General features: G+C 45.2%; 2 protein-coding genes across 7 annotated transcripts in view; one reads left to right on the forward strand and one right to left on the reverse strand.

Moving 5' to 3' along the window:
- The window catches only part of CDIP1 (cell death inducing p53 target 1), a 28435-nt gene extending 22868 nt beyond the window's left edge, over window positions 1–5567 (forward strand). For 3 of the 4 annotated variants that reach the window (XM_090277093.1, XM_090277094.1, XM_090277095.1), the window contains exons 2-6: window positions 2106–2187; window positions 2741–2842; window positions 2975–3130; window positions 3962–4220; window positions 4332–5567. In XM_090277093.1, the coding sequence (XP_090133219.1) occupies window positions 2758–2842; window positions 2975–3130; window positions 3962–4220; window positions 4332–4443 (612 nt within the window). In that variant the 5' untranslated portion in view covers window positions 2106–2187; window positions 2741–2757 and the 3' untranslated portion in view covers window positions 4444–5567. The remainder of the gene's footprint in view (window positions 1–2105; window positions 2188–2740; window positions 2843–2974; window positions 3131–3961; window positions 4221–4331) is intronic. The other variant, XM_090277097.1, reaches the window with a different exon arrangement.
- A 536-nt stretch (window positions 5568–6103) lies between these two features.
- The window catches only part of HMOX2 (heme oxygenase 2), a 55450-nt gene continuing 36475 nt past the window's right edge, over window positions 6104–25078 (reverse strand). For 2 of the 3 annotated variants that reach the window (XM_090277090.1, XM_090277091.1), the window contains 5 exons: window positions 11090–11216; window positions 8807–8924; window positions 7908–8399; window positions 7297–7423; window positions 6104–7206 (listed from right to left, as the gene is read on the reverse strand). In XM_090277090.1, coding sequence (XP_090133216.1) covers window positions 7079–7206; window positions 7297–7423; window positions 7908–8399; window positions 8807–8924; window positions 11090–11175 — 951 coding nt within the window. In that variant the 5' untranslated portion in view covers window positions 11176–11216 and the 3' untranslated portion in view covers window positions 6104–7078. Of the gene's footprint in view, window positions 7207–7296; window positions 7424–7907; window positions 8400–8806; window positions 8925–9859; window positions 10026–11089; window positions 11217–25078 lie in introns of those variants that run through there. The other variant, XM_090277092.1, reaches the window with a different exon arrangement.

Here is a 25078-nt window from a genome sequence, read left to right on the forward strand (position 1 = left end):
AATAATTATAACCAGCAACTCACAAGAGCAGGCATATACTTTATAAACACTTGGGAAGATGTTCTGCCTCGTGGTGGTCAAAGAAATAAAAGTAACTGTCATCTTAACATTACAAATCATGATAGCAGTATCTCAAGTTTGCACTGTAAATTGGCATCATCCTTCACAAAAGGCATAAAGTGTTGATACCCTTTGACCTAATAATCTCACATCTGGCAAATTTAGCCCAAGGAAATAATCCAAGAAATGGAAAGAGCATTGGCCAAAGGTGCTTCCTGTCTTTTTTTTTCTTTTTAAGTGAAAATAACAAGTAGCATTCTAAATGCCTTAGGGGTCAGTCAAGTAAATAGTGCTGGCCCCATGTTAGGGAACATTAAAATTGATGGTCACGGGGGTCTTTGAAGATGGAAGACATATATGACATTAAAAGTTTAAACCTGTTTGTCATGACAACCACTATATAAAAAATATAGGTGCCTGTGCATAGAGACTAGCAGGGACATGCAGAGAGATTGGCTGCATTAGGATAGTTTTTATTGACATATAATCACATATTATAGTTTCCCTAAAGTGTGTAATTTAGTGATTTTTAGTATATTCACAGAATTGTGCAACCATCGTTAGTCTTAGAACATTTTCATCACCTCAAAAGGAAACTGCACTTGACATTCTCTGCCCACCCAACCTTCAGCACCTGACAATCATTAATATACTTTCTGTCTATATGGATTTGCCTGTTCTGTATGTTTTATATAAGGAATAATAAAATGTGGTCCTTTGTGTCTGGCTTTTTTCACTGAGCATGTTTTCAAGGTTCATCCATGTTGTAGTGTGTGTCAACACTTCATTCCTTCTCGTGGCTGAATAATATTCCAGTGTATCGATATATCCAGTTTTATCAGTTGATGGACACAAGTTATTTACACTTTTCAGCTATTATAAATAATGCTGCTATGAACATTCGTGGACAAGTTTTTGTGTGGCTATACCTAGGAGTGAAATTACTGGGTCATGTGGTAACTCTTAATGAACTGCCAGGCATTTTCTATAGCAGATGCGCCATTTTCACAGCAACCCCTCCATCAATGTGTAAGGAATCTAATTTCTCTACATAATACTCGTTATTCTCTTTCATTTTAGCCAACCTAGTAGGTATGAAATGGTGCCTCATTGTGGTTTTGATTTGCATTTCTCTTTTGGCTAACAATGTTCAGCCTCTTTTCATGTGCTTATTGGGCATTTGTTTATCTTTGGAGAAATGCCTATTCAGATCTTTTGCCCATTTTTTAATTGAGTTGTCTTCTTGTTAATTTTAGAAGAGTTCTTTATATATTCTAAATACAAGTCCCTTAGCTTATAGATACACGATTTGTAAAAATTCCCCTCCATTCTGTGGGCTATCTTTCCACTTTTTTGATGGTGTCATTTGAAGCAGTTTTTAATTTTAATGAAATAGAATTTGTGTTTTGTTGTTTGGACTTGGTCCCCCTGGCCTTGACACTGATTCATTAAATTTAACATTTAAACTTAGTGACTCTGGGCTCCCTCTCCCCTGGCCGGATCATTTGGGGCCCTCTATCACTGTACAGTTCTGAACTGAATACTGGGGGGCTCCAGGAGGGAGCTGCGTACACTAGGGGAGTTGCTTTCACTGGGTCTTCTGTACTGTTTAAAATCTAAACAGGTGCTCCGTGAACCTTGTTGAAGGAAATGAGGAAAACTGTTCCACTTACCTGACACCATCTTCCTTCCCACCCTGTTCACCTAACAAAACAAAGGACAGAGACACCCCCGTGTACATATGGCTCTGAGAGCTGCTGCTGGGGGTGCTGGTCTGGGCTTGGTGGGGTGAGGGTGCAGAGGACCAGCCATGGCCCAGGAGAGGGCAGCTGTGAAAAGGGGAAGGGGGACTTGAAGAGGAGTAGGTAGATATGCAAGGAATGAGGGGATGAGAGGACAAGGGATTGAGGGAGACGGTACTATGCTGGGCAGCAAGGGAGAATCAGACCAGTGATGGGGGGAATGTGGCTTCATGGAAGCCAGGTGCCCACGTCTAGCCCAGCCCTGGTGCTGAGGGAGTTGCCCTCTGTTCTCTCCCTGAACAGCTCCCCAGAGCCTCGGTCCACCCAGGCCAGCGCTGGAAGGAGCCCAACCGGTCTACCAACTCTTGAGTACCTGGGATTTGAGGTAAAAAAGTCCCAGATCCCGCCCCACAATGGGGCCAGCACAGCACACTCGAGTGTTAGCGGTGGAGAGAACCAGTGCCTAAACTGCTCTGGGGAGACCTAAATTAGGTTCCTAATAGGGGCAGGGCTCACCTCACCAGCTCTGTCCTCTTTACCTGGCTGCCCTCACCCTCTGGCTTTCACACGGGAAGTACAGGTGACCACAGGGGTTAGCTTTTTGAGATGTGGAGGATGGTGGCTCTGGGCTGGTCACCCTGGCAATGTGGGGCACCTCCAGGATTAGAGGTAGCCTGGTGACAGCTCTCCTGAAGGAAACTGGTCCCAGCCCATCAGCCCTGCCCTGCCAAGTGTGAAGGTTTACCTGGGAATAAAAGGTGACCTGAGCCTCCAAAGCAGGGGACACCTGCAATAGGAGCCAGAGGAGACCCTGTGCATTCAGGCTCAGTGAGCATGCCACACACCTTGTGCAGCCAAGCAGCCCCTTGCCACTTATCAGTGCCTGACTGCCAGTAGAGAAGCTGGGAGCATAGTTCACTTCTGGGTTTTCCTTCCAGGTTCAGAAGCCTTGAAGATGTCTAATGATCCACCCCCTCCTTATCCTGGAGGACCCACAGCCCCGCTTCTGGAGGAGAAAAGTGGAGCCCCACAAACCCAAGGTAGAGTTCAGTGCTCCTGAGGGCCTTGTCCCTTGCCTATCCCAGCTGCTGAAGTTGCTTCTGGAGCATCCTTCCCACTGACAAGTGTGGCTGGGGCCCTCCTGTTTCCTCTCCCCACTTCTCTCTGTCCAGGCCGAACCTCCCCGGCTGTGATGCAGCCCCCACCAGGCATGTCGCTGCCCCCTGCAGACATTGGCCCCCCACCCTATGAGCCACCAGGTCACCCAGTGCCCCAGCCTGGCTTTATCCCCCCACATGTGAATGCAGATGGCGCCTACATGCCTCCAGGTAAGTTGGGAAGGGATTCACAGGGGAGCACAGGGGTGTGTCCAGCCCGGCAGGGCTGCTATCCAGCCTTTACTACAGGCCAGCTGGTGAGGGTGTTTACTGTTGGGGCAGAGGGACTGAGTGTGGGTGTGGAAGGTGGGCATGGGAAGGTATCACAGAGCCAGGTGCTGCTGTGAAAGCACTGTGGACGAGCCAGAGGAACCCAAGGCCCTGCCACTAGGAGAGCTGACTAGTGGGAAGACTCCTCAGGAACACTGACAGGTGCTATGGACTCATGGGTGCTGCAGAGGCTGCTCCCTGCCACAGACCTGAAGCCATGGTGGAGGCTTGGTCTCCTGCTCACCCAGCAGCTCTTCAGAGGGACTGCTTAGGTCAGTGAGTGACCCAGGGTTCCTGCACAGGTGTCCCCAGGCCAGGTGGGCCAAGATGTCACTGCAGTGCAGGACCGACACTGGTGGGGAGGAGGGTCCTGTGTGCATGACAGGCTGTTGAGTGGTGAGGCTTTCTTTCCTGCAGTTGAGGTCCTTGAGCACAGCACCCCGTCCTCAGAGGCAAGGGAGTAAATGTATCAAGTTGAGACAGAGGGGAAGTGGGGGTCTTGTTTTCAGCTTTCTGCCCATCTGGCTGGTAAAGCATCTTTTTTGTTTTGGTCCCTGTTGGGCAGGGACCATTAAGTGCTAGAATGTGGATGGTCATTTTGGCCCTGGGTCTGGTCCCCAAGGCTTCAACTATATCCTGGGTGCTGGGGGCCTTGGGGCTTTGTTCTCAACTCTCATGTGGGACAGGTGACAAGCCAGTGACTTGTCTGCTCCATCTTCTGTGCCGTTCCAGGTTTCTACCCTCCTCCAGGCCCCCATCCACCCATGGGCTACTACCAGCCGGGGCCCTACCCTGGCCCTGGGGGTCACACAGCCACAGTCCTGGTCCCTTCAGGAGCTGCCACCACGGTGACAGTGCTGCAGGGAGAGATCTTTGAGGGCGCACCCGTGCAGACAGTGTGTCCCCACTGTCAGCAGGCCATCACCACCAAGATCTCCTATGAGATTGGCCTGATGAACTTCGTGCTGGGCTTCTTTTGCTGCTTCATGGGGTAGGTGATGTGGGTGCTTGCAGGGTGGGGGCTACACCTGCCCACCACCCAGCTGGCGTAGGTCTGGTGCCCTTGGCATCTTCTCTTCAGGCCTCCCAATCTCTGATTCAGGTGTGATCTGGGCTGCTGCTTGATCCCGTGCCTCATCAATGACTTCAAGGATGTGACACACACATGCCCGAGTTGCAAAGCCTACATCTACACGTACAAGCGCCTGTGCTAACGGAGCCTGGACTGGACTCTGCGCTGTCAGTCTGGCCCCCCTGTGCTTTGCTCCCCATGCTCAGTGGCTCACTTCCCCAGTCCCACATCGCAGTGGAAGCTGTTCCACTGTTCCCCTGGAAGTCTTGTCCTCTTTGCCTTGCCCTTCCCTGAGCATCTGACTCTTAACGGCAACATAAGGCCAAGGGTCAATAAGTGGTAGGGAGCTGGCACTGAGCATGTGTGTTGCTGGTTTGCTTGGTGTTTGTGATTAGGAAGATAAACTGCGAAGGGTCTACCTGCTGGCATCTCACTCCTCCATTTCTGTATGAGGTATAGGTTTGGTCCTGATTCTCCTTGGGACCAAAAGCAGCCAGAGCAGTGGCTTATTTTCTAGACCTGGGCGTACAGTGGGACTGGGCCTGTAGTCAGTTTCTGATCTGCTGGACTGAGAGTGGGGATGTGAGCCCAGATAGGCAGGCTCATAAGGCCAGGGTTTGTTTCTGGCTTGCTAGAGGTCGGCATGATGGTCAGAAGGAATGATTCTGGCCCTCAGAACTCTCAGGAACTCAACACCTTGTCTAGGGGCCCAGGGGCCACCTGGAATAAGAGAGAGATCGCGCACACTGAAGTTCATGGGATAAGTGATTGGGTCCTGGCTCACCAAAGGACTTGCTTCTGGCCCCTGCCTAGCTCCCTTTCTGGCCATGCCTCTGTGAATGCCCAGCTGGGACCAGAGATGGCAGCTAGGGCCCCTCCCCACAGGCACACTCAAGATTTACAGTGTTCTCTCTGTGGAACCTCTTTCTAGTGAGTGCTGGGCCCTTCACCCAGGCTGACTCAGTCGCTGTGCTTGCTCCAGGCACTACAGCAGGAGCAACTGTAGCACTGGATTGGAGACCAGGAAGGAGCAGCAACCACAAGTGGCAGAAGTACCCTGGTGGATGCTAGCCCTGCCCTGGGCCTGAGGCCATGCTGTCTTTATTTTCTGAATGGGTTGTCTGTGAACTTGCTTCCCTGGACCGCTGTACCCTGCTGTCACCCCCCTCTCCTGGTCTCACACTGCCACTGCATGGCCTTCTGTCACTGTGAACTGTGGCCAATCTGTTTGTAGATCCTCATTAAATTGGTCCTTTCACTCCCCTGCTCTGGGCCTCTGCTCTCTTGGCTGGCTTCCTTCTTTTGCAAGGGAAAGAGGGTGGGGCTACAGGTAGTCTTAAGGGCAGGAGTTGAGTCTTCAGTCTCAGTGTTTACACTACACCAACTACCCAGGGATGATGACACTGACATTTAAGTATCTAACTAAACAAGGCTAGAGTTAGTGTGGACAAGCCCTGGCATTCCAGCTATGACTGGGTCAGGACATGAGTCGGACTACCTATCTCCAATACTGGTCTCACCCATCTCCACACCACAACATCCACCCACAAGATCTGTAGATTGGAGTACCCAAGCTCAAGCTCAGGGTCATCCTACCCAGGAAGCATGTTGCTTGCAGGGGGGTGGGGGGATGGGGGGAGCAGCCAGTCTGGGCCCCAGGTTCTAGACCAGCTCTGCCCTTACCCTCTTGTGACCTGTGAGGGTAGATATGCCTGGTCAAAGGCTTAAAAAGAAAATTTCCCCACCATTTAACCCTTTTGTGAATAAAGTGTTCGCAGATCCTCAATATATAAAACAACAGATTCCTATTAATAAAAATATTTAAGTTCACATTTCTATTTAAGATAATCAATTGTTTTATAATACAAGTACATGGTTTCTAATGATTATTTGTAAGGTAACCAACCAGCAGTCTTGGGAACACAGGAGGGGGCCGTCAAGCACCAGCGAGGATGACATCTGTGCCAGGAAGGAGAAGGCAACGATCAAGAGTCCACTTTTTATTGAGTGCTGTAGCATGACAGGTCAGAAGAAGAGAAGGACTGCCCAGCTGGGACCAGAGATGGCAGCTAGGGCCCCTCCCCGCAGGCACACTCAAGATTACAGTGTTCTCCCTGTGGAACCTCTTTCTAGTGAATGCTGGGCCCTTCACCCAGGCTGACTCAGTCACTGTCACACCCCTCTGGCTGGACACATCCTTCTCAGGGGGGTTCTGCGGAAGAGGGATGAGGACTGGCTCCTAGGATGGAACTCCCAAGGCCTTTGCAGCAGGGTGCCAGCCTGGCTTCTGTACCCCCACTTCACCCTCAGGGGCCCTGCAGTAGAGTAGGAGCATCTAGGGGACGCCCTCCCTCCCACAGAGCTACAGTAGACTGGCCAGGGCCTGGCTGGCTATTCCACTCCAAGCAGGGGAAAGATACCCACATAAATGCTGACATAACAGGAAGAATGGGAAGAGCAAACCTCACATGAGAGGTGTGGGCACCCAGGAGCAGAGCTGGTTCCAGAGATCCAGGCCAGTCCACTGAGTGGCACTATCTGTTGCCAGTGCCACAGCCTGGGGGCTGCAGGGAGGGTGGGCCTGCACCCAGGTCAGCATCTGGCCCGCAGAGGACACTAACAGGCAGAAGCTTTAGTGTCTGACTTTTATTGGATGCTTTTCTCAAACCCAGCATTTTTTAAAATATCACCTGAGGTGGTGGTTTTATCACAGGTGGAGGTGGGGACAGGCCAGCAGTCACTCAGGAGGAGGGCACCAACGTGATGTGATCGGTCTTTCACATGTAGAACCAGGCCAAGAGGCCAGCAGCCAGAGCCACACTAGTGGCCAGAATGAACTGGAGGCTAGGCTTGCTCAGCACAGCCAGGGTTGTTTGGAAGGGACAGCTGCTACTCTCCAGCGCACCTGTGTGGCAGCACCAACAGGGGACATGGCATCAGTGGGAATTCTGACACACCCGTGCTGAGGGGGCGGCTCATGGCAGACAAGACCTACCTTTGTCTTGTATAGCAGCATAATAGGGGCATTTACGCACATCTCCTTTCCCATTGTGCATGGGGAGTCCATCCTCCAGGGTCTCTTTGGCGAGCAAGGACCCAACCTGGTCCAGTTCATTGAATATCTGCAGGAGCAGAGGATCAACTCCATCACTGAACTGTAAACACTGCTTTCAGAGAAAAAAACCTCTTCTGCACAAAGGGAACTACAGCAGGTAAGGCCTGCTCAGAAGTGCAAACCAGCAAGGCAGCAGCTCCACTCAAGGACAGCCACACTGAATGGGCACTTCTCACTCACACAGGCTCTGGGAAATATGGCCGTACCTGTGCTAACCCATCCTAAAAAGGAAGAACTCCATTCCTCAAAACCAGAATCCTGTAGTGAGAGGGAAGGAGACAACTCTATTCTCCCCAAGCCCACTACACAAGGGCAGTCTATTAAATAAGGCAGAGCCATCACTGGGCTCATGCCCTTTGTGGCCTAGTTGGTCCCTCAACTTTCTCTCAGGATGGCTGCAGCAGCGCATCTGTGCTAATGTACCAGTGCTTGTATGGGCAGCTCTGACCAGCTCGCACGGAGGCCCCTTCCCACCCAGCCCCCAGCAGTACCTGCATGTTGTACTCAAAGGCCTTGTTGGCCTCCTCTACAATCTTCTCTTTGGTTTTCAGGTTCAGGTCCAGAGCATTCATCCTGGCCCTGTACAATTGCTTGAACTGTTGCGCATTGTCCACATTCTCAAACAGGTAGAACTGGGTTCCCTCACCTGTGATGGGGAGCTTCAGGGCCCGCTGGGCTACCTTCTTGAGCACCTGTCCCCCTGAGAGGTCCCCCATGTAGCGGGTGTAGGCATGGGCCACCAGCAGCTCCGGCTCATTCTGCCCCACGTAGTGGATCCGCTCCACATACTTTTGGGTGGCCTCAGAGCACTGCACCTGTACCTTCCAGTCTTCACCAAAGAAATACTTCATGTCCTTGGTCAGCGCTTCCTTACGGTGCAGCTCCATGGGGAAGTACAAGGGGGCAAAGGCTGGATGGTCCTTGTTGCGGTCCATTTCCTCCTCAAGCGCTGAGTATGTGAAGTAAAGTGCAGTAGTGGCCAGCTATTGAGGGTGAGGGGGACAGATCATGGAAAAGGGCTGTGGGTCCTGGCTTGTATGCAGCTCCCGAGCCTACCACCCACTGCATCTGAGCAGCTGGAGACAAAGGCTTGAGCAGCAACCCCTCTTCTACTCCCAAGAGGCTCATTTTTATACAGTGAATTATTTCACACACACAGGAAACTCTTATGTTTCTTAAAGGAGTGGCATGGTGAATTTTTTGGAACATGGATACTTTTGCTCTTTTTACGTCACTCTGTTACCCACTTAAGCCATGAAAATTACAGCCTGACATCAAGAGAAGTGGAGTGTAAGAAAGGCCTTGCTTTCCCCTTGGAGCAACTCCAGGGGGACCTTCCTCATGTGACTAAGACCCCCAACCCGACCCTATCCATGACCAAGGCACAAACCTTAAACAGCTCCTTCTTGATGTTGCCTTTCAAGAAGTCCTTAACAAACTGGGTGTTTTCTGCCCGGTCGTGTGCTTCCTTGGTCCCTTCCTTCAGGAGCTCAGAGAGGTCAACCATCCTGTAGAGCAGTGATTTTCGAACTTTTTCATCTCCTGCATAAACTAATTACTGAAATTCTGCAGCATACCAAAAAATGTATTTTTTGCTGAGCTAACAAAAAATAGGTATAATTTTGATTGACTTACAAAAATAATGGTAGTAATAATTACTTACACTCTTTGCTCCAAATCCTTATCCGAGGATGTTTATTGATTTTGAAGAAAGACAGACATCGATGTGAGAGAGAAACACCAATCTGTTGCCTCCTGTACACAGCCCAACTGGGGATCAAATCTGCAACCTAGGTATGTGCCCTGACCAGGGACCAAACCCACAACCTTTTGGTGTACAGGACAATGCTCCAATCAAACCACCAGCCAGGGCACTCCAAAGTGACTTTTTCAAAAAATCAGGTGTCTATACTTCTACATAAGGATTTCTGGTACCAAGAATTAACTAATCAGACTTAACCTTATTATGCAACATGACCAATAAAATAAAACTCAATTATATGATGGCTATTGTTATATTGACTGTTGTCATTTTTTTATTTGACAATCTAAGGGAAAAGAGGTCAGGGTCCCTGACTAGTTAGTTGGGTATTAGATGTTTTAAAAATTCTTGTAGCACACCAGTTGAAAATCACTGCTGCAGAAAGACTGGGTGCATGTGTGCATGTATGTGTGTGTGTGTATATTAGTCCTTCCCAGCTCCAGGATATCTGCTTGCTAACCTGGTAGGCAGGGGCTGCTGAGAAACTCAACTCCAGCATAGATGCAGGGTCTAGCCAGGAAGCACAGGGCAGGCAAATATAAGACACAGGTCTGCTTTCAAGGACTTGGATGAAATGCGGGATGACAGAAGCCTGCTTCTCAATGGTGTCCCTGTCTCTCTGAACCACCCAAATGAACTATGCTTTGTTTCTGTGGCCACCTAGTACCCAAAGAAACATACCTCTTATCAAAGCAAGCATTTGCTGACTTCTCCAGGGAATAGCCAGCCTTTGGGAACGTGCCTTCCAGAATGTACACCATAGGTAAAGGACTGACTGTGGATCTCCTCACAGTCTTTCTGCCTTCCTTCTGCCTTGGAGCCACAGCCTCTTCTGGACTACAGGTGGCTGGATCCAGGTGTAGAATGAAAATGAGATAAATGCTGGGGAGGTTGGAGCCCAGCAGGATCTACGTGTGTGTTGCTTAACAAAATTACACAGATGGAGTTATGCTGACTGATGCCAGTACCAGACAAGGAAGAGAATATATGACCCTAAAAATGGTGACACCGGGCAGGGGCTTGTGTATACACACAATCCATCTACTGGAGTGAGAAAAACTTGGCCTTTCAGGGCCCAGCCTCTGCTGACTTCTTTAGGAGATTAGCTCATGCTGACAATTGTTTAACATTAGCAATTATTTCAAGATATAAAAAGATCTTTGCCAATGACATGGCTATAACGAGAGGATAAGAATAATGAAGAACGGCCCTGGCTGGTGTGGCTCGGTTGGTTGGAGCATCGTCCCATAACTGAAGGGTTGCAAGTTCCATTTTTGGTCATGGCATGTACCTGGGTTGCAGGTTCGATCCCCAATCCCTGGTCTAGGTCCAGGAACATAAGGAAGACAACAGATCGATGCTTCTCTCTCGCATCAATGTTTCTCCCTCTCTCCCTTTCTCTCTCTAGAAGAAAAAATGTCCTCGGGCGAGGGTTAAAAAAAAAAAGAATAATGAAGAACAGGCCCTAGTAACTTGAGGCCTAGAGAAACTGGCTCTAACCAGTTAAAAAGAAAAAAAAAAAGAAAAAACAAAAACAAAAAACCCTGCAATCGGAGTTGCTCTCACATTCTAAGGGTCTGTGGGAGATACTGGAAAAGATGCCAATTTTGTCTCTAATTACTATTTCTCTTTCTTCCCCAGATGACAAAACACTTAGGGTTTTTGAAGGATAAGGGACCAGGAACACTATCAAATTCTGTTACTCAGCACCCCTACCAGTGCCTGCTCAGTCTCCCTGGGGACACACAGGGAGTGCTGAACAGCCCAGGGTGCTGTCTGCTGTTGCAGCCAGGCATTTCAGGGGCCACAGCAGCATGCCTCCTGACTGTATCCCAGTGCCTACAGCATATACAGTGAAGTACACTGGGCATGGCAGGCCCTGGCTCAACACAGCCAGCCTCCATCACTTACCTGATATGGTTTTCTCTTTCTGGGGATCCGAAGGTCTCTTTCTCTGACTCTTCTACCCCCTCTGAGGTCTCCAGTTCCACTGACATTATTGCCAAGTATGTTTCTTGCTGCCCTTACTCCTCTGGCCCTGTAAAGACACAAGGAGCAGGTGATGTGGCACCCACAGCCATCACTTCCCCAAATACCTGCTGGGCCTGCCCTCCTTGGGGCCACATAACTGAAGAGTCACCACACAAAAGCTCTGCTATTGTTGGGACTATATCTGAATATGGGCAGAATTTCATTATGGATGGTGATTAGGTAATAGCACTGTATCTGTGCTGAACCTGCTGTTTTTTTATTTTGTACTGTGATTATGTAAGGGAATGTCCTTGGTTTTCTTTTTGTTTTTGTTTTTTCTTTTTTTCTTTAACTGATTCTAGAGGGAGGGTAAGGAAGGGAGAAAAAGAGGGAGAGAAACATCAGTTGGTTGACTCTTGCACATGCCCCTACCAGGGACCAAACCCCCAACCCAGGCATGTGCCCTTACTGGGAATTGGACCAGTGGCCTTTCCATTTGCAGGACAATGCCCAACTAACTGAGTCACTCCAGCCAGGGCAAGAATGTCCTTGTTTTAAGGAAGTACATACTGAGGTAGTATGAGGGGGAGAGGGAGGGAGGGAGGGAGGGAGAACATACGTAAGTAAAGCAAATGAGGCAAAAATGCTGATGGTGAATCTGTATAGAAGGTACATGAGAATTCCTTGTACTGTTCTTACAACTTTTCTGTATATTTGAAATTATATGAAAATTGTTACCTAAAACATAAAGAAATAATCACAGATAAACCTTAAAAACAAATAGAAGCATGGCAGCTCTGATTTGGCAGCAAGCACATTTGCAGCCAGCCTGTCCTACCTGTTAAAGGTGGGGTGGGCCCTGGCTGGTGTGGCTCAGTAGGTTAAGTGCTGGCCTGCAGACCCAAAGGTTGACGGTTCAATTCTGGGTCAGGGAACATACCTGGGTTGTGGGCCAGGTCCCCAGCTGGGGGCATTCGAGAGGTAACAATCAATGTTTCTCTGGCACATCAGTGTTTCTCTCCCTTTCTCCCTCCTTTCCCCTGTCTCTAAAATAAATAAATAAAATCTAAAAAAAAAAAAAAAAAAAGGTGGGGTGGCCTCATGTAGAAAGCAGTGGGGCAGGGCACTAACTAGACCATTAAGCCAGGCTGTTTGGAGCAGCTCCACTTTAATGCAGAGCAGCTCAAAAGGTATCCAACAACCTGCATCAACTACACTGAGTCACCAAGCAAGCAGACTTTCCCCAGCCTTCTCTAGACTCTGCTGGACTAAAGGAAATAACATGAGTTGGCCAATCAGTCCCACTGCCTGCTGCCAGGACTGGGCCTCCGTCAGCCAGGGAAACATGGTTCCACTATGCGATAAGCTCAGCCTCCACCGTGGAGGCCTCCACTCTTCCAGTGCAAAGGGACAGCCCAAGTGGGGACTTGCCAGATGAACAGCACAATTGCACCAATAACTGATAAAGCTCGTAAAACCAAAGCTACTAGCACTGGGGTCAAATCAAGCCAAGAAAGAAGAGACTTTCATTTTCTACCTCTACCAGTATCTATTTACTGAGCATTTTCTATGTATTCCACCCAGAAAGAGGTGTCAAGGGGGATAAAGAAGTGTAAGAAATGGTCCTTATTCAAAGGTTATAAAGAAGAAAATAAAAACCTCTGTCTTACCCAACAGATATAGTCACAGTTAAGGTGTTGGTACACATCCTTTCTGAGTTTTCTCTAGGCATATAGTTACATCTTTGTTATCTTTTGGGATATTACAATGGTTTGCTCATCATGATCTTTCTGAACCTTCTCTTGCCTTTAGGTGTAACATTTATACAATGGGATTAATAATAGGAAGGATTAAATAAGAACATGGAAGGTAAGGTTTTTAGTATAGTGCTTTCCATGTGTAAGTACTCAGTAAATATTAGATAGGATTGTTTGTACTTGCCTTTTGATTGAGGCTTACTGATGTTCTCCAAGAATACTTAGAAAAGAGCAAAAAGTGAAATAAGCCAGAGAAAGACATGCATGGTATCATTTACATGGGAAATCTTTTTTAAAAAAGGTTTAAGTCATAAAAACAGACAGTAGACCAGTGGTTGCCAGGGGCTGGAGTGGGGGCAAAGGGTACCAATTTTCAGTTATAAGATAATAATGTTTGAGGATCCAGTGAATAGCACGGTGACTATAGTTGACATAAGTTTCATAATTAAAATTTGCTAAGAGAATAGATCTTAAAGCATTCTCACATACACACAAAAAAAGGTAACTTTATGAGGTGTTAGAGATGTGTTAATTAACTCAATTGTGAGAATTCTTTCACAATATATGTATATACCAAGTCATCACATTGTATACTTTAAATACAGTATTCCCTCACTTATCATGGGTATTACGTTCTAGACTCCCCCGCGATAGGTGAAAATCCGCGAAGTAGAAATCTTACATTTATTTTAGTATTTATATATACTTTAATGCTTTATAAACCCTTCCCACACACTTATAAACCATCCCCAGTCCCTTATTAACCTTTCCCACTCCCTTATTAACCTTTTCCACACTTTTATAAAACTACTTATGTTCTTAAATATATTCTACACTCTTAAACCTACATAACTTAAACAACATATGTATACAGTACCGCAAAATCCCGCGATATAGTGCAATATAGCAAAAAATCCGCGATAAATAATTAAATGCAATTTTTAAAAAAATCCCATGATACAGTGAGGCCACGATAAGTGACCCGCGATATAGAGAAGGACTACTATACATTACAGTTGTCAGTTATACCTCAATAAAGCTGAAAATGGAGAAAAAAAAAGTATATAGAAAATGGAACATTTTCTTGACTCCAAATCAGATATACTCTCCTCTCCAATAATGCTGATTGACTATATGGTGCATAAAGTCCAGAATGCAAAGACAGGCAGTCGTCACATGGAAAGAAGAGTATTTAGAGTCTCTCTGGAGAAGGGAGGGCTTACCCAGGACTCTGAATGACAGACTGGATTTGGGGTGGGGGCGAGGAAGGCCCCTAGATCAAGGAACAATAGGAACAAAGTAGAAATGGGACAGACTACAGAGATGACATAAGGCTGCTCGGCTATGCATCTTTTCATTGAGGGCCCAATGTAGACTGCCAGCTGAAGAATAAACCCTCCAGTGGCTTGTCCACACTGACCTTGCTTGAAAGACTTTTAAGAAATAACATCTGAGCTCCACATCTTTAGGAACCCTGAGAGCCAAGATTTGTCCCCAGCCACTGAGCACGCAGGTTGCAGGGAGGAAAGGGTACTGGGATGGGTGCTCTGGGCTGCCTAGAGGAGATAGGGCACAGTAAAAAGTCCCAGACCTCTAGACAGGTGGCAGGTATACTTGGCCACACTGAGGACATGCCCCAGGCACCAGAGAACTGCAGCCCCCATGCTGCTTACAGGTGGAACTAAAAACAGGCAAAGATATGAGCAAGTGCACTCTGGTTGACTAGTTTATCAATTGTGGTAAGTTAGGTAAACCTCTGGCCCTTAATTATCAGACTGCACAATAGTGACTTCGTACATGATTCAATCTGATAATAACTTCTATTTGATAATAACTACACGCTCTGGGAAGGTGTAGTCTCACTTGAGCAACAAGGATTTTTACTTCTCTTAACCCTGCGGGGGTCACAGTAAAAAATTACAGCATAGGTCGCAGGTATCCAAGAGACACGTTCATCACTAGTATGTGCTGAAATGCGAAAAAAAATTAAAACCACTGCAAATTCAAATTTATTATATTTATATAATACATGATTTTCAGACTTCCAGCCAAGATGGAGGCATAGGTAGGTATATTGCGTCTTCCTCAACAACTAAGAAGAAATACAACTACCTCAAAACTAGAGAAAACCAGAAGTTCCAGAAAATCAAGCTGCATAGAAGTCCAACAAAGAAATAAAGAAGAAATACTCATCCAGACAGGTAGCAGGGGTATAGCTGGGGCAGAGAGGAAGCGGTGTGGTGGCAACAGGTGAGGCAGCTGTCACAGGCTGACGGAAAGCGCAGTTAACACATTTAAAAAAGGAGGGACACCTGGGGAGCACTCCCAGCACCAGACCAGCCTGCGCAGCTCACAGTTCCAGAGCCAGGGAAAATAAAGCAACATTGCTTCTGAATGTGAAAATCAGTGGGGGCTGGGGCAGAGGAGGAAACTACCGGTCTCTCAGCAGAGTCCCTTTGTTTAAAGGGCCCCCATGGTCCTAGAACATCCGCAGACCCACCACTCTAGGAACCACGGCTAGGGCAACAGCTACAGAGGCGCCAGTGCTATAAAGGAAGTGGGAGAAGTGCCTGGAAAAGGGGTGAGTGCAGAGCAAGTGGCATTGTTCCCTCTCAGACCCCTCCCCCACATACAGTCCCACAACTTGGTGAAACGGGTCACCCCCTACTGAAGAATACCTAAGGCTCCACCCCTTACAACATAACAGGTGCAATAGCTCTACCTAAGATACAGAGGCAAACACAGGAGCCTGTCAAATTGAAGAGACAGAGAAGTATGGCCCAAAAGAGGAAACAGATCAAGGTTCCTTCCAGTGGGAGAACTAAGCGACAAGGAGATAGCCTATCTAACAGACACACAATTCAAAAGACTGGTGATAAAGATGCTCACAGACCTGACAGATATGCTTGAGTATGGCAAATGCAGAAGGGAAGAAGTGAAAGCTAAGCTAGGTGAAACAAAGGAAAATTCACACAAAACCAATGATGAAGAGAAGGAAACTGGGTTCAAATCAATGATTTGGAACATAAGGAAGAAATAAACAGTCAACCAGTACAGAATGAAGAAACAAGGATTGAAAAAAATGAAGAGAGGCTTAGGAACCTCTGGGACAACTTTAAACGTGCCAACGTCCGAATCATAGGGGTGCCAGAAGGAGAACAGAAAGAGCAAAAAATTGAAAACTTATGTGAAAACATGAATGAAAACTTCCCAAATTTGGCTAAGGAAATAGACACAAGTCCAGGAACTAGAGTCCCAAACAAGCTAGACCCAAAGAGGACCACACCAAGATACATCATAATTAAAATGCCAAAGGTTCAAGATAAAGAGAGAATCTTAAAAGCAGCAAGAGAAAAGAAGAGAGTTACCTAGAAAGGAGTTCCTATAAGGCTACCAGCAGATTTCTCAAAAGAAACTTTGCAGGCAAGAAGGGACTGGCAAGTAGTAATCAAAGTGATGAAAAGTAAGGACCTACCACCAAGATTACTCTATCCAGCAAAGCTATCATTAGAATGGAAGGGCAGATCAAGTGCTTCCCAGACAAGGTAAAGCTAAAGGAGTTCATTATCACCAAGCCCTTATTATATGAAATGTTAAAGGACTTATTTAAGAAAAAGAAGACAACCAAAACTATGAACATTAAATGACAACAAACTCACAACACTGAACAACAGAATCTAAAAAATAAAAACAAAAACAAAGTAAGCAAACAACCAGAATCAGAACAGAATCAAAAGTATGGGGATCATTTGGAGGATTATCAGTTGAGAGGGTGAAGGGGGAGAAATGGTTCAGGGATTAAGAAACATAATCAGTTGGTACAAAATAGATAGGGGTAATGTTAAGAATAGTATAGTAAAGGGTGAAGCCATAGAACTTATATGCATGACCCATGGACATGAACTAAGAGGGATGGGATTGCTGGAGGGGAGGGGGTACCTGGCAGAAGGGAGCAAAGGGAAAAGACATTGGGAAAACTGTAACAGCATAACCAATAAAATATACCTTAAAAAATAAATAAAATACATGATTTTTAATTTATTTTCAATTACAACCTAGAAATTATTAAAGAAATATAAAAACATAAATAACATTTTTTCTTTTCAAATAACAGAAATATTGGTATTGCTAAAAAACACAACCAAAAAGTGTCTTTAACATTAATTAATCAAAATCTTCAATAGCTGGCTTTGCAAAATGTTTGTAACAGTCATCGCAAACAATATTGCTCTGCTCAAGGCATAAATACTTTTCACAACTCTTCCAAAAATATTTTGAATAATTTACTCATTTTAGATAATAGCACACCTAACACTTTTCTTTCTTTTCTCCTTGTCAAGGAAGCTATATCTATGTTGGCATTAGAATTTCCTTAAATTTGTGTTTGAAATTGATGAAGTTTCAGATGTAAAAGCTTCTACACACCTGTAGAGATTTTTGAACACCTTTTTATTTGTTCTGACACTGCGTTATGAGAATTCTAATATTCTGAACCTTATTTTCACATTGCTGTTCATCATATAAATAGTCTGAGCATTTATTCCTGAAATATTCAAAATTGTGTGAAATATAACTATAACATATCTTCTGGTGTTCCTGGCCACATTATATGTACCTGTCATTTAGTCCACAGTATCAACTCATTACTTCGTTTGGTTGTAATATTTTATTATGTCAGGCTATTGCAAATCTAAATTTACAGTGTTGTCAAAATGCATACTTGAAACTAAAATTACGTTTTTTTCCCCTTTTGAGGTATATGAGGTACGAGTGTGTAATCTGCACCAGAAGCAAATAAATAGGTCGGATTTCTTGGACCTGTTTTTAGAAGACACAAATTCAAGAGGTAGTTGGGGTTTATTCTTACAAACAGCTGGGAGGAGGAAGGGGAAGAAATGGGGAAATGATACAGGGATTGAGAAGCATAACTGGTTGGTACAAAATAGACAGGGGGATGTTAAGAATAATATGGAAAGGTTGAAGCCAAAGAACTTACATGCATGACCTATGGACATGAACTAGGGGGAGGGGTGGGATTGCTGGAGGGAAGAGGGGTACTGGGCAGAGGGGAGCAAAGGGAAAAGAAACTGGGACAACTGTAATAGCATAATCAATAAAATACACTTAAAAAATGCTTTTGAATCAACCGTAGCAAAAATTTTCATACCCAAAATTTTTATACCATATTTACTGGGCTTGGATGAAATATACTGTCTAAACCCACATTTGCCTCTAAATCCAGGTAACATTTCTCCTATTGTTACATTCCATCCCAACAAGTAACATGATTTACAATTTTCTACAAATGCTAAGAAAATGTCTCTCTCACAGCAGCTAATTTGTCCACTTTCAGGCATTCTAAATGGGTGAGTTTGTCATCAAACCTGATACAATTATGAATAAATCTAAATGGCCATGATAATACTGTAAGTCTAAGAAGTTCAACCCCACTACCATCTGTAGTCCATAAATCCTGCAAATTTGGCTGACTGCTATGATGTAAACCAGCTAGATCCTAAGAGGCTTAAAAATGCTTTCAATTTGGTTTTGTCTATTTGTTTAGGATCTTTCTCATGAAAACTGGCTTGAGATAGAATAGATGTATTTATTTACATATAATAAGATTAGATCTAAAATACCTTTAGTGATAAAGCAGTTCCAAGTTTCAAGTTCTGTCTTGGCATTTTTTGCATTTGGCTGAACTAACAGAAGTTGACACAAAATATTCTGTGGCTGTTTTCTAATCTGTCTTCTTGGATTTTTTTTCTCTATTTTAATTCTTTATCCTTTACCAAAAAATACTCTTCATTCATGTCTAATTCATGCTCTTCCTTCACTAGAAATATCTTGCTCAGTTGCTCGGTATTTGAATCTTCTGAACAAACTTCCACATAATCATCATCTTCTAAATCACTTTCAGCCCTGGCTCAGTGGATTGAGTGCCAACCTGCGAACCAAAGGGTGGCCGGTTTGATTCCCAGTCAGGGCACATGCCTGGGCTGCAGGCCAGGTCCCCAGTTGGGGGCATGCGAGAGGCAACCACACATTGATGTTTCTCTCCCTCTCTCTCCTCTTCTTCCTCTCTCTCTAAAATATATAAAAAATCCCTTTCAGTTTCACATTTAACTCTTACTTTCTCATCACTGGATTCGATTAGCATTTGCTGAAGTTTTTCAACATCTCTTGGACTATCAAATCAATTTATTTTTCCAGCCATTTTCAACAGTAAGTTAAAAAAAAATAGAACAGTGAATTCAAAGTTGGTGGGAAAAGAAAAAAATTACACCAACACTGACTTTAAGAGTTCACAGTATCTCTCAGATATAATTTACTGTTGGGTATCACACACCCTTATGAAACATATTATAACCAAACTGACTGCTTAAACATTATGGCTTAACACTAGTCATGTACAAATGCACAGCTGGTCATGACCTTGAACCTATGCACTGATATATGTAACAATATTTAGGAAGAGAGTTTGTATCTCTCAGATCAGTGGCAACCTCTGCAGGGTTAAAAATACGAGGAGAAGGGAAAGCGGCTTCCACATGTGCCACGGTGGCCTTTTCTTTTCCTCAGCAGCACTGTGTGCCAGTGTCTCCTCATGTACATCCTCCACCCACCCTCTAACCTCAGTCCTACCTAATTCCATCCTCCCAGCTTGCAGGGGTCCCAATTCTGGTCCCAGGGGCAGGGACACAGCTATCTGTTTCACTGCTGTAGCTCCAGGGCCCTAAATATAACAGATTTTCAACAAATACTTGGTGAGTAAAAAAATCCAAAGGAAAGAGGCAGGCAGGCAGGCAGGCATGCAATAGCTCATGCATACTGCTAACAAAACGCAGTTTTGAAAACCACTGAAAAGTAATCTGCTATCTCCTACTTCAAGTTTCCTAAACTCAAAACATGTTTTAATAATTTTGCTTTGAGGGAAATATACATACAAGCTTATCCCCCACCCAGCAGCAAGAATACTAAGTTCTGCCCTGGCTGATGTGACTCAGTGGATTAAGTGCCAGCCTATGAACCGAAAGGTCACTTGTTAGATTCCGAAACAAGGCACATGCCTGGGTTTCAGGCCAAGTTCCCAGTTGGGAGCATGTGAGAGGCGAGCAATCAATGTCTCTCTCAGGTCTCTCTCTTTTTCCCTCCCTTCCCCTCTCTTTAAAAATAAATAAATAAATAAATTTTTAAAGGGGGGTGGGGGAAAGAATACTAAGTCTTTAATGTGGGCTAAAAGCACCATCTGCTGGGGGGTAGGGTAGAGTACATTCTTGGGAAGGCTGTGTCAGCACACTCAAACCATACTGGCTGGATGCCAGAGAAGATGGCCTTTATCCATCCCGGTGGCCTGACTACTGTTCCTCAAAAAAATGACCATGTGGAGTGACATTCAGAAGCCATCTTGCAACATCAGAAACAATTCACTTCATTCTCTGAAAAACTACATATCCTCACTTGGTCTGACCTCCACACTGGAATCCTTAACCTCTCATTATCAAGAAGCTGCCCCAGCCCACCCTACGCTCAACAAACACAATAAAATGATCCCAAAAGATTCCACTCTGGGAAGTACTCCCAGAACTATCAATAGTAATCTGCATCAAAATTATAAGTAGCCATATATAGTATTAAAAAACAATATAGGGTAGGACTACTCAAATGATAGTAAACAACATAATCCTGCATTCACACAAGGAAAAGCCAACATAAACATACTTGTTTAAAAAAGGACCAAAACTACTGACTACAACTATACGCAAAAGTATATAAACATACTGACGGTGACAGGAAGGGAATTTGGAAAGCTATAAATGTTATTTGTATAGTGACCCAATTCTCTTGAAAATGGGGAGGGGAAAGGCAGGGAAAAGGGGCAAAGATGGAAAGGAACTGGACCAGGCTAAGACACTGCACTGCACTAACAAGTCAACAGGAAGTTCCCTGGGCCCTGTACTTTGCTCTTACAAATTCTACAATGTTTGATCTACCCCCCTCTCTACTACTTCCAGAAAACTGTGACCTTCTGTTTATAAAATCTACCTCCACAACTCCGTAATTCAAACACTCCTAACTGTTCACGTGATCATTATTGGTTTTCATTCTTACACCTGATCTGATAGAAATGGCAACAGCATCCCTATCACCAATGTTCCTTCCAGCAGATCCAGAACACTCTTTTCAAAAACTTGGCCTGATAAATTGCAGGACCAAGGCAATTTATCTGAAACAGACATGCTCAAAGATGTTCGATCCTCCTCCATGGAGACTCATAGAAAAGCTCAGGTCAGTTAACTTAGTGCACTGTTGCCAAGGGAAACAACCTAAGGGTTGACTACATTATCACTCATTCCATATCTGGTGATACAAAAAGGCACAGTTATGACTTCAGCTATAACAATTCTCGTTTTTTGTTCTTGTTCTTTGTCCTGGAAAACAGAAGGAAGGGAACAAGTTGATGAGCTAGGTAGGCCAGCATTAGAGAGGAAGGATGATGAAGGGTGAAGGAAAGGCAGGGTAACCAGCTCCCAAGAATTAGAACAATTCTCCCCCTGACTATGGAATTGTGACACTCCATAGTGACCAGCTACTGCGCCTCATCAGATGCCCACAACATGAGCTGGTGTGGTTATCCCACTGTGCAGAGGAAGAAACAGCCAGAGAAAAATAAGTGGCTGCTTAGACTCCTGCACTGGGTGTCTGCAGCTCTCTCCCAGCTGAAGAGCTCGTGGTTGGGCATCAAGAGATCTTACCTACCCCCTAGAGGGCTGTTAGTGGCTCAGAATTCACTCCTGTACTGGCATTGCATTAATAAAAATTTTTTTAAAGAAGTGATTAATATTTGGCTTCCACAAGTGTCCTTTTCCTGTTTCCCCAGTTAAACCAGAAGTTTCCTAAGGGGCAGATCATCAAGACTCCCTCAGACCGAGTTTTCTCAGAGTCCAATACCATGTTCCAAAGCACTCAGAACCCAGCACCCTGGGGAGTCAGCAACCTAAGGTATAATTGGTGCAGATGCACAAATGGAATGCCTAGTGAGAAAGCCTGCTAAATGTGTGTGGATAAGAAAATATTGATTAAACTCTAAAGTACCCCGAACTTTTTTATTTGGGTAATATATCTCTAAATTCACTGATGCAAAACTGGTTTTATCTTTCTTCAGATCTCACTGACTCATTCCCTTCTATCCTTCTAACTTTCTCCCTCCCCAAGCCCCTCTTCCTTATGGTTTGGATTTTCTAAGGACTTATTTATATATTTCTCAAACCTCTGAGCTGGCTCAGGCTAGTCTCATACCTCAGGGCCCAGCTGGGTTAGCTCCTGCATTTCCCTATCTATGATGTGTTTTCTGTTGCTCCGGGAAGGCTCAGGGTCTCCCCTGCAGTCCCTGCCCTCAGATGTTCTCTCTACATCAGAGCGGCACACCGGCTCGCCCACACCTCTCTGAATCCTTCACACAGGTCCAGTTCCATATCCACTAACCCTGGCCCAGTAGGCTGATCCTCACCACACCTTTGAGGGCAGGCAATCCATCAGGCTCTGGCTCCTTTTCTTAGCCAGTATGAGTCAATGAGGCCTCTGGTTTCTTTGTCTGTAGGCAGGCCTATGGTTACTGGTGCAGCTTCCTTCCCACAACCCATGGGTGGGTGGTGGGTGTGGGTGTGTTCTCTCCACTCTTTAGGCTGAATAAATACCTCTCAACTATATACATCTTTGTCTATGATTTCACCCTACCCACTTATATTTTGATATTCAGGAGAGTCACAGTTCAAAAATGATATATTACCTCCCACAGAAATCATGTGGAATATGTACCCCATAAATGTCTTTGGTGATAAAACACAGAATAAAGAATCCCAGACTTCCTTTCCTGGATTACAAGATCTGTTTCTTCTCTCTTTATATCCCCTAAAGGCTTTTCACCCTTAAGTGAGAATATCTGCTTCTGTTTAATAATACCATAACAAGGCTAAGTCAATTTTTTTTTTCAGATTTAATGTGTTTTATTGATTAAAATATTACATTTGTGCCAATTTCCCTTCCCTCTGCTCCCCTCCACCCGGTGGCCCCCCTCCCTCCAGTTGTCCCCCCCTTTTAGATTATGTCCATTAGTTGTGCATACAGTTCCTCCCAACCTCTCTCCGTCTATTCCATTCCCTCCTACCTTGATCCCCAATTCCTATATCATCTCCCTCCCTTTCCCCATTCCCCCTCCCTGTTGACCTCCCCCCAATATGCTTCCCGTACCCACAGTTCCTTTTCCACTCTCGTTGCCTATTTAGTTTGCCTTTGTTTCATCTCCCTAGCTTGTTTTTTTAAACCAGTCCCTTTAACATCTCATATAACAGTGGTTTGGATCTAATGAACTCTTTCAGTTTTATTTTGTCCTGGAAACACTTTCTCTGTCCTTCTATTCTGAATGACAATTTCGCTGGATAGAGTATTCGTGGTTGTAGGTTTTGGATTTTCATTACTTTGAATATTTCTTGCCAGTCCCTTCTTGTCTGTAGGGTCTCCCTTGAGAAGTCAGCTGATAGTCTAATTGGGACCCCTTTGTACATAATTCTTTTCTTCTCTCTTGCTGCTTTTAAGATTCTCTCTTTATCTTTAATTTTTGACATTTTGATTATAATGTGTCTTGGAGTGGTTCTCCCTGGGTCCAGTCTCTTGGGAACTCTCCTTGCTTCCTGGACCTGCAAGTCTATTCCCTTCCCCAAGTCTGGGAAGTTCTCCTTTATTATATTTTCACTCAATTTTTCAAGTTCTAGTTCATCTTCCTCATTCTCTGGCAAACCAATGATTCTTATGTTGGGCCTTTTATAGCTGTCCCAGAGGTTTCTGATCCTCTCATTGTTGCTTCCCATTTCCTCTCGCTGCATTGGTTGACTGCTTGTTCCTTCTCCATATTCCAGTTTGTTGAAATGGACTCTGGATTTTTTCTCACCTTCTATCTCGTATGCGGTTTTGTTCCTTTCGTTATGAAATTTTTTCGCTTCTTTCTTATCTTTTTCCTGCTCTTTTGTGAATTCTGTAAGCCACCTGATAACAATGGCCCAGAACTGAGCCTCTGACAGGTTTCTTATCTGTTCATCTGTCAGGTTCTCTATCTGCTGTCTGGTGAGTTGTGTCACCGGTATTTCTATAGTTGTCTGCCTCATTTTGACAGATGCGTTTTGTTTTCTTGGGCCGGCTGTCGGGGGCAGTGCCTGTGTACTCGTAATGACCCAGCGACCGGCGGGCGCCGTTTGGCGTCACAAATCAGCGACCGGCGCCTGCCTGTCCACGACCTATTCCGCAGCCCTGTGGTGCTTTCTTTGGGGGCGGGGGTCCAAGATGGATTCACACAGTTATTCAGCTAGGAGACCGGGATCCGTCCTCCCGTCCCCCTGGGCCTCACTGTTCAAGGCGATGCGGCGGCCGCTCTCCCCAGCGCCGGAGTCGCGCACCGCCAGGGGCTTGCGCAGCCGGGATTCCTCGCCGCCAGCGCTCCGGGTGGGACCGCAAACAGCACTGCCCTCTTTAACTCTTACCTGCCCAAATGGCACCGCTGGTTTATAACTTCATATGTTGGACTTCCGTGTAGTTTTATTTTCTGGAATTTCTAGTTATCCTTTGTTTTGAAGTAGTTGTATTCCTCTCTAGTTGTAGAGGGAGACCTAGCGTGTCCGTCTAAGCCTCCATCTTGGCTGGAAGTCGCTAAGTCAATTTTTAATGGTGCCACATACTCCCATGGGGCCTCAGCAGATATAAACAAATAGGTTTTTTACCCATCACTAAAGTTGTTTTGAACATCTGTCTACACAGAAAGAGTAAATTCTAACATTTTACTTAGATCGCTATATGTGATCTGGGGAACAAAAAATGTGGGGGCTACTGTGGAGGGCAGGAGCAAAAGGGGGGAAGTCAGGGGCAGGAAGGTACATCTCTTCAGAGCTTCCAAACCTCTCTGGCTCTCCATTTTTTACCTGTAAAGTGGAGTGAATACCTGCCCAGTGTTTAGATACCACAAGACAACTGGGAGGATTAAATAAGAAAATATTTAACTGTGAAATCACTTGGTAACAAATGTTGTTATTCAAATATTACAAAAGGAATTGAGAATGAACCCAGAACTATTTACCAGCTGGTCTACCTATCCTAGGAAACACTCCTGGTGAGCTTTTCAGAC

This window comes from Furipterus horrens, unplaced genomic scaffold (assembly GCF_987537825.1).
Source record: "Furipterus horrens unplaced genomic scaffold, mFurHor1.1.pri manual_scaffold_5, whole genome shotgun sequence".
Taxonomy (NCBI): Eukaryota; Metazoa; Chordata; class Mammalia; order Chiroptera; family Furipteridae; genus Furipterus; species Furipterus horrens.